Source organism: Artemia franciscana, chromosome 14 (genome assembly GCF_032884065.1).
Source record: "Artemia franciscana chromosome 14, ASM3288406v1, whole genome shotgun sequence".
Taxonomy (NCBI): domain Eukaryota; kingdom Metazoa; phylum Arthropoda; class Branchiopoda; order Anostraca; family Artemiidae; genus Artemia; species Artemia franciscana.
Window position 1 is genome coordinate 32,528,344 of NC_088876.1, and position 9,962 is coordinate 32,538,305.

The following is a 9,962-nucleotide window of genomic DNA, read 5'->3' on the forward strand; positions in this document are numbered from 1 at the left end:
CTCATTTTTCCTAATTTTTCAGAATTACCCCCCCCCCCCCAACTACCCCAAAGAGAGCGGATCCGTTCCGATTATGTCAATCATGTATCTGGGACTTGTGCTTATTTTTCCCATCAAGTTTCATCCCGATCCCTCCACTCTAAGTGTTTTCCAAGATTTTAGGTTTCCCCCCCTCCAACTCCCCCCAATGTCATCAGATCCGGTCGGAATTTAAAATAAGAGCTCTGAGACACAATATCATTCCAAACATCAAATTTCATTAAGATTCCATCACCCACTCATAAGTTAAAAATACTTCATTTTTTCTATTTTGTACGAATTAACCGGGCCCCCACTCCCCCCCCCCCAGATGGTCAAATTGGGAAAACGACTATTTCTAACTTAAGCTGGTTATGTCCCTGATACGCCTGCCACATTTCATCGTCCTAGCTTACCTGGAAGTGCCTAAAATAGCAAAACCGGGACCGGCAGACCGACAGACCGACAGAATTGGCGATTGCTATACCTCACTTGGTTAATACCAAATGCCATAAAAACGCGCATCTGAATAAATAAATAAGGTGCAATCTAATGTCGCAGAGGCCAGGAACGAATCTAGAGCAAAATCTTGGGGGAGACCCAATATGACAAAGGCACCAATGAGCAAAATCTTGGGAGGGCCACTGTGACAAAGGTGCCAATAATTGACCAAATTGACAAATCTATTCTAAAAAAGTGAAAAAAAACAGAGAAAGAGGGAGCCAAAAATCTTGGGGGCCCGGGGTCCCCCCACCGACTCCACTGGATCCATCAGTGGCAGGGGTGGATACAGAATCAATGCTTGGGGGCACCAATAAAACTTTGCTCTCCCATTGGTATTTTCACCCCTCATTCACTGTAATTAGTGCAATTTTCTCTCTTCGGCGGGGGGGGGCAAGTGCCCCCTAAAACCGTCACTGGATCCACCCCTGAAAAGGTGAAGTCTAGAAATACTCCCCTTTGATTTTTTCTTACGACATCCTGCAACCACAAGCGGGGATAAACTGTTTTTGTTTAGTCCTAGATGGTTGGCCAAAAAGGACAGGCTTTGGCAGTTTGTCATCCTTAATCCGAAGAACGTTCTCTAGCCATCTCAACCTTTCTCTCACTATAGCGCTAGAAATTGGGATCGAACCAAACTTTCCACACAGGCTGTTTTTCTAAATGCGGTTTGAACCCCCCCCCCCGTGTTCGGCCACTCCCCCCCCCCAAGGACATCTGATCAAAAATTTTAGATAGTCATTTGATTCAACAGAGTCAAAAAGTTCCAATGCATTTGAGTAAGACAAGAGCCCTTTTAGTCCCTGAGGAAAGGGCTGTAAGTTACGCAATTCGCCTGTTGTTCCCATAAAGTAATTGAAATTGGTAGAATATTAATTTTTTGGGGGAGGGGGATTTTCTGGAAGGCTGGATTTTCAACGGGATAATTTTATGTGGAGAGGAAAGTTTCCAGGGGAAATTTTACGGGAAAATTTAAATGCGGGGGTATTTCCTGGTATGATTGGAAAAACATCCAGAAATTAAATTTTTTTTAAACAATTTTTGCAACAGAAAGTAAGAAATAAAATTGACACTCAAAAAGAACAGAAATATTTCCATATATGAAGGTCATTTGATGATTGGTCAAAGTTCACCAATACTCGCAAAGTAGGCAAGTTATATGAAAAACATGGGAAAATAACAAAAATATGGAGATTCCTTGGACGGGCGCGAACAGAACACTGTGTGTTCGAGCCTGAGTTACAATTAAAGCATTTAGCTTATGAAAAAGAAGCCAAAAGTACTATTTGACTCTCAGAAACAATTTTTAGGTAGCAAATATCCACCCTTTCCCTGATCTTTTAAATGAAGTACCTTCCTAAATCAAATTAATTTACTAAACAAATTTTGCAAACAAATTCAAAGAGTCCCCTTTGTAGCTTTATTTACACTTTTTTCATTTGCTTAGGGTAAAATGAGGAAATAGTGAGGACTTTCTAGATGCCATTCGCTTACCCGTAGGTCAACATCAATCTTCTGCTTCAAAGCAGTTTTGCTGCTTTGAAATTCTAATGACTCCTCCTTTTCACTTTCTGGACGACCGTTTACTACGTACAGACCACATGTGTCACTCCCATCACCCGAACTACCATCAAAGCTGTCATCACTATTTTCTGCAACAGAATTTACTTCTAAAAATTCAACTTTTTTCACAAGCTTTTTCTTCCCACTGAGTAAGTTTTTCCACATATTATCCTCGTTAATTATTATGGACTGATCAACGACTGCATTTATAATGAAGAGGAAGCACACGAAACCGACGATAGTTTTACCGCAAATCAAATTTTAGACAATTACTACCAGAACGAACCAGCGTCCGTCAACAAAATACCAGCATCAATTTCGACCTGCTCAAACGACCAGATAATCAGAAACCGTAACGGTCACGGATAGCCGACCTCTCAGTTGTTTAAATATAATATTTTAAAATTCTTGTCTTTACAATTACGGAAGGATATCTAAAAGTAACTGAGCTAACCATAAGTTGAGTCTGAACCAGAAATGGAAACTAAAGAAGATTCAATTTGTTGTATTGATATCAACAGAGGTCAAGAAAGGGGCTCCAGGAATTTGCCTATCGAAAAAGTATATGATAATAAACTAAGAAAAACAATTTGTACAAAACATCATATTAAATATGATTTTTTTTCGTACATTTTTTTAGCACTTGTCTCCCTAAGCAATTGTAGGGGTATGATTGGGGAACAAGTAGTAAAAGGGGTTTCCTGGCAAACATAGTTACTACTGCCCAACTCGGAAATAACCCGAATTTTAAACAAGACAATACTACTTACGTAGAGCGTAATTGCAATTCCCAGAATTGCTGAGTATGCCTTTTTAGATTTTCACACCTGACAGCTGCTTATATGGCCATATCCATTTTACATTTTGAGATAAGATAAGATACTGAAAATATGATTGACTCCCCTAAACAATTAATAAGGTTTGATTGGAAAAGATGTGATAAAGACATTTTCCTTGCAAACATGATTACAGCCCTCCCAACTCAGAGACGATCCAAATCTATAACCTGGTACCACTGTTTACTCAGTGTAATTACGCTTCCCAGAATTGCCGAGGATGCCCTTTTAAATTTTCGCTCCTGACAGCTACCGATCTGACCATATCCGTTTTACATTTGAAGATTTGATAAGATACTGACATAGAAAATTTTGCATCAATGGCACTGGATAGAAATACCAAGTATGAGGGGGACATCCTCTTCATCATTTTCAACAAGTCAGTAAATAAATCTGAGTCCCTGGATGTAAAGCACCAAACACCACGATTGTATCCATTTTACCAGAGTTTGGCGAAACCTCTCTTGATAAATATACTTTATAAATATACTTTTAAATATAAATGTACAAACCTCTCTTGATAACCTCTCTTGATAAATGACAAGTGGAAACAACAGGAAATTACGCTCATTATTTGAAAAAACGTACGATGAAACAGCTGAAAATAGCTCGATAACAAGAGCTAAGAGCTCATATGGCACTTGTGACGAGGCGAGAAGAGCTAAGAGCCAAGAGATCATATGGTATGAGCTCTAACAAAATTCTATGAATCAATAGATTGATTTAAAAAGGAAAATAAGAGGCTTAATGCCGGTCAGGATTTAAAATAAGAGCTCTGAGTCACGATGTCCTTCTAAATATTAAAATTCATTAAGATCCGGTCACCCACTCGAAAGTTATAGATACCTAATTTTTTTCTAATTTTTCCTCTCCCTTTAGCCCCCCAGATGGTCGAATCTGGGAAAACGACTTTATCAAGTCAAATTGTGCAGCTCCCTGACATGCCTACCAATTTTCATCGTCCTAGCACGTCCAGAAGCCCCAAACTCGCCAAATCACTGAATCCCTCCCCTCAACTCCCCCAAAGAGAGGGAATCCACTACGATTCTGTCAATCACGTATCAAGGACATTTGTTTATTCTCTCCACCAAGCTTCATCCCGATTCCTCCACTCCAAGTGTTTTTCCAAGATTTCCCCCTCCAACTCCCCCCAATGTCAAAAGATCTGGTCGGGATTTAAAATAAGAGCTCTGAGACATGAATTCCTTCTAAAAATCAAATCAAACAGTTCGTGGTAACGAACTGTAGTAAGGAGCAACCCGGCTCAATAGTAACCAAAACTCTAAAAAATTGAATTTTGATATCAATAGCTACATCAAAAGAATCGTATTTTAATGCTGATTTTAAATATATAAGTTTCATCATTTAATCTTACCCATCAAAAGTTACGAGCCTGAGAAAATTTGCCTTATTTAAGAAAATAGGGGGGAACACCCCCTAAAAGTCGAAAATGACACCATCAGATTCAGCGTATCAGAGAACCCTACTGTAGAAGTTTCAAGCTCCTATCTACAATTTTTTTTTCCAGGGGTCATCGTATCGACCAAGTGGTCCTAGAATATCGCAAGAGGGCTCATTCTAACGGAAATGAAAAGTTCTAGTGCCTTTTTAATGACCAAAAAAATTGGAGAACGTCTATGCCCCCTCCCACACTCATTTTTTCCCAAAGTCAACGAATCAAAATTTTGATATAGCCAATTTGTTCAGCATAGTCGAAAACCATAATAACTATGTCCTTGGGGATGACTTACTCCCCCGCAATCCCTGGGGGAGGGGCTGCAAGTTACAAACTTTGACCAGTGTTTACATATAGTAATGGTTATTGGGAAGTGTACAGATGTTTTCAGGGGATTTTATTTTGTTTGGGGGTGGGGCTGAGGGGAGGGGGCTATGTTGGAGGATCTTTCCTTGGAGGAATCTGTCATGGGGGAAGAAAAATTCAATGAAAAGGGCGCAGGATTTTCCAGCATTACTATAAAAAACAATGAAAAATAAACATGAAAACGCTTTTTCAAATGAAAGGAAGGAGTAGCATTGAAACTTAAAACGAACAGAGATAATTACGCATATGAGGGGTTCTAAAAATATTTTAGCATAAAGAGCGAGGTATTTAGGAGGAGATAAATACCTCGCTCTTTATGCTAAAGTATTTTTAGTAATGTCAACTATTTATTCAACGGCCTTTCTGATTCAGGGGTCATTCTTGAAGAATTGGGACAAAACTTAAGATTTAGAGTAAAGAGCGAGGTATTAACGAGGGGACAAACCCCCTCATGTACATAATAAAAATATAAGAATACAAAAGTTTGTTACGTAGGTTAATTCTTAAGTTACGTATATTTTTACTAATAAAATCGTTCGTTAAAAATTAAAAGTTCTAGTTACATTTTTAAGTAACCGAAAAATTGGAGGGCAACTAGACCTCCTTCTCCACCCCTTATTTCTCAAAATCGTCTGATCAAAACTAAGAGAAAGCCATTTAGCCAAAAAAAGAATTAATATACAAATTTCATTTTGATAATTTATGTGCGGAGAGCCAAAACAAAACATGCATTAATTCAAAAACATTCAGAAATTAAATAAAAAAAAAATAATTTTTTTAGCTGAAAGTAAGGAGCGACATTAAAACTTAAAATGAACAGAAATTACTCCGTATATGAAATGGGTTGTCCCCTCCGCAATCCCTCGCTCTTTACGCTAAAGTTTGACTCTTTGCCACAATTCTATTTTTTAAAACAATTAAAAGCTTTAGCGTAAAGAGCGAGGGATTGCGGAGGGGACAACCCATTTCATATACGGAGTAATTTCTGTTCATTTTAAGTTTTAATGTCGCTCCTTACTTTCAGCTAAAAAAATTAGTTTTTTTTTATTTAATTTCATTAAGATCCGATCATCTATTCGTAAGATAATAATACCCAAATTTTCACGTTTTCCAAAAATTCCGGTTTCCCCTCCAACTCCCCCCAATGTCACAGGATCTGGTCGGAATTTAAAATCAGAACTTTAAAGCACAAGATCCTTCTAAATATCAAATTTCATTAAGATCTGGTCACCCTTTCGTAAGTTACAAATACCTCAATTTTCAAAATTACCCCCCCCCCCCCAATTCCACCAAAGAGAGCAGATCCGGTCCGGTTATGTCAGTCACGTATCTTAGACAGGTTTCTATTCTTCCCATCCAGTTTCATCCTGATCTCACCGCTTTAAGTATTTTCTAAGATTTCCAGTCCCCCCAGCTGCCCCCCCCCATTACACTTGATCCGGTTAAGATTTAAAATAAGAGATCTGAGTTACGAGGTCCTTCTAAATATGAAGTTTCATGAAGATCCGATCACTCCTTCGTAAGTTAAAAATACGTAATTTTTTCTTATTTTTCAGAATTAACCCCCCCCCCCAATAGAGCGGATCTGTTCCAATTATGTAAATCACGTATGTAAGACTTCTGATTATTTCTCCCACCAAGTTTCATCCCGATCCCTCCAATCTAAGCGTTTTCCATGATTTTAGGTTTCCCCACCCCAAACTTCCCCCAATGCCACCAGAACCGGTCAGGATTTAAAATAATTGCTTTGAGACACGATATCCTTCCAAATATCAAATTTCATTGAGATCCGATCACCCGTTCGTAAGTTAAAAATACCTCATTTTTTCTAATTTTTCAGAATTAACCCCTCCCTCAACCACCCCAAAGAGAGCGGATCCGTTCCGTTTATGTCAATCATGTATCCAGGACTTGTGCTTATTTTTCCCACCAAGTTTCATCCCGATCCCTCCACTCTAAGTGTTTTCCAAGTTTTAGGTTTCCCCCTCCCAACTCCCCTTCATTGTCACCAGACCTGGTCGGGTTTAAAATAAGAGCTCTGAGCCACGATATACTTCTAAATATCAAATTTCATTGAGATCCGATCACTCGTTCGTAACTTAAAAATACCTCATTTTTTCTAATTTTTCAGAAATAACCCCCCCCCCCCAACTACCCCAAAGAGAGCAGATCCGTTCCGTTTATGTCAATCATGTATCTAGGACTTGCGTTTATTTTTCCCACCAAGTTTCATCCCGATCCCTCCACTCTAAGTGTTTTCCAAGTTTTAGGTTTCCCCCTCCCAAATCCCCGCCATTTTCCCCAGATCCGGTCAAGCTTTAAAATAAGAGCTCTAAGACACGATATCCTTCTAAACGTCAAATTTCATTGAGATCCGATCACCCGTTCGTAAGTTAAAAATACCTCATTTTTCCTAATTTTTCAGAATTACCCCCCCCCCCAACAACCCCAAAGAGAGCGGGTCCGTTCCGATTATGTGAATCATGTATCTGGGACTTGTGCTTATTTTTCCCATCAAGTTTCATCCCGATCCCTCCACTCTAAGTGTTTTCCAAGATTTTAGGTCCCCCCCATCCAACTCCCCCCACTGTCATCAGATCCGATCGGGATTTAAAACAAGAGCTCTGAGACACAATATCATTCCAAACATCTAATTTCATTAAGATCTCATCACCCGCTCATAAGTTAAAAATACTTCATTTTTTCTATTTTTTACGAATTAACCGGGCCCCCACTCCCCCCCAAATGGTCAAATCGGGAAAACTATTTCTAATTTAAGCTGGTCATGTCCCTGATACGCCTGCCAGATTTCATCGTCCTAGCTTACCTAGAAGTGCCTAAAGTAGCAAAACCGGGACCGACAGAATTGGCGATTGCTATATGTCACTTGGTTAATACCAAGTGCCATAAAAACGATCAGTAATATCTATTTGAATACAGCAACTCAGTGAAAAACTAAACTGATTAAGAAGCGAATTTGTTAAAATCGCGGTCAAACCTTGAGACCGGTCCTTGTCATTTTAAGACAAGCTTTAAGGGACTGTGTAATTAGTCAATCGAAAAACGTCAACGATATTAGATTCTAATCGGGAGGAAATAATTTGGTGATAAAGCTTCAACTACTGATGGACATAGCTTGTGAGTGGTTTGAAGCAAATTATCTCGCTCTAAATTTCTCCAAGTCTCAATTTTTGTTTCTTTTTTCAGAATTGGCTTGCCATTTCCTGGTTTTAATATTATTTCAAGTTCTAAAGGTATTTTTTTCAAGATCACAAAATAGGTTTGTTAGGTTTCTAGGAGTCCTTGTTGTTGAGAACCTTTCATTTAAGAACCATACTAACCTTCTCCGATTAAAAGTGTCATGAAAGTTAGGTATGATACGTAAGCTAAGGCATATTTTTCTTGGATGTATTTTAAAGCTTCTTTGTAATTCTCTCATACAGCCATATATCAATTGCTGTTCTATTGTTTGGATGACTACGTTCCCATCCCTATTAAAACTACTTTCTCTTCCTCATGACAAGGCCCGTCAGTTAGCTTCAGATACGAATAGTCCATCAACAAATTCTCTCCTTAGGTCCCGTCCACAGTATTTCCTATTTTGTGCTATTTTTATTCATAAATATTTTCATGGTCAACTTTCCTCTTGTTTTTCGAATTTGTTGCAACCCAGAGTTAGTGTAAATCTTCATGGAACTTGTAACTCTAAAGTTTTATTGGTTGTTAAAACTCTAACTGAGGTCAGATTTTAGCCCTATATACGCATGTATTAGGGTTTGGAACTCCCTGCCGAAGAATATCAGAGATTGCCACTCCATCGGGGTCTTCAAAAGATTAATGAAAAGTCATTTGGGTTAATTTTTCTTCTTATTCTTTTTTTTAAGATGTAAGTAATAATTGTAATATATATTAGTTGGCCAGTTCAATTGAGCATAAATAACAAAAAAAAGGTTTGATATAACTATTTGAATTTTTGTGTTTTTCCTTTTTGTTATTTTTTTTCCTCTCCTTGTTTACTTCCCTTATCTTGTATTATGAATCTTGATAGATATGATTATAATGTTTTTCCTCATATTCAGAGGCCATGGAGGCTTTTTGTGGGGGTGTTAAAAGAGATACATGTATTAATTATTTGATATTAATAAAGTTGAGTTGAGTTGGAGCATAAATAAAGAAAAGACCAAGTAGCATGAACTTTGAAATTTTGTGCCAGTTGACGCTTCTACGCCTTTGGAATTAACGCCTTTAAGATTTCTTTGGAATTAACGCCTTTAAGAAGAGTACACCTTCATTTTGCTCCAAAATTTGAAAATAATATTAGGATAGAAAATAACATAGCATACACAGTAATTCAGTAATGCGACTGTATTATTTTAATAAATAACTAAATTTCTTGTCGTACAATTCAATTCCACTAAATTCAAATATCTTTTTGAATTTCGCAAGCATTTACTAGCTCAAATCAACTGCGATATTTGATTCTTTTTTAAACCGACGGCCAAATCAAGAATTTTTGGACTGGTCTATTTACGTTGTTTATTAGATGACTTGGTTGATAGACCAGAACAAATGTTACTGTACTTTTCAAAAATTATGGATCAAGTAGTTTTGCTACGGTTAACTAGTTGTGCCAACTCCATTATTTTCAAGGCATTAAACTGATAATTATCGAAAAGAAGCGTATGATCATTTGCCCAGTCAAACCATTATATGAATAACTGTTAGCGAGTTTGTAACACCAGGGAGTTTCTTAAAGGGTACTAGGAACAAAAGAGTGTACCTACTATAAGAAAACGTCCGGTTGGATTCAAGAGAGTATATACCGTTGATTCAAATACAAATTTAGTAAATGAAAATTAACTTGTATTGAATTGTGTGAGTTCTTTTGAGTAAAAAGGCCCTGCCAGTGGCAAGTGCCACTAGTAGTTTTCAATTCTTGTTAAACCACTAATGAAAGCTCCTGATTGTCTTTCCACGAAGTCAGATTTATAGTTGGAGTTGTAGGTAGCCTAAAAGAAAAAGCTGACCGTAAAGGTGCGATATTAAAACTTAAAACGAACAGAAATTACTCCGTATATGAAATGGGTTGTCCCCTCCGTAACACCTCGCTCTTTACGCTAAAGTTTTTAATTGTTTTAAAGAGTAAAATTGTGGCACAGAGTCAAACCTTAGCGTAAAGAGCGAGGGATTGTGGAGGGGACAACACATTTCATATACGGAGT

At 37.8% G+C, this 9,962-nt stretch overlaps 1 protein-coding gene across 1 annotated transcript in view; it reads right to left on the minus strand.

Moving 5' to 3' along the window:
• Nucleotides 1-2,247, minus strand: part of LOC136035778 (uncharacterized) — a 136,966-nt gene extending 134,719 nt beyond the window's left edge. The window contains exon 1 of the mRNA XM_065717751.1: nucleotides 2,014-2,247. Within this exon, the coding sequence (XP_065573823.1) occupies nucleotides 2,014-2,247 (234 nt within the window). The remainder of the gene's footprint in view (nucleotides 1-2,013) is intronic.
• Nucleotides 2,248-9,962: the final 7,715 nt, after the last annotated feature.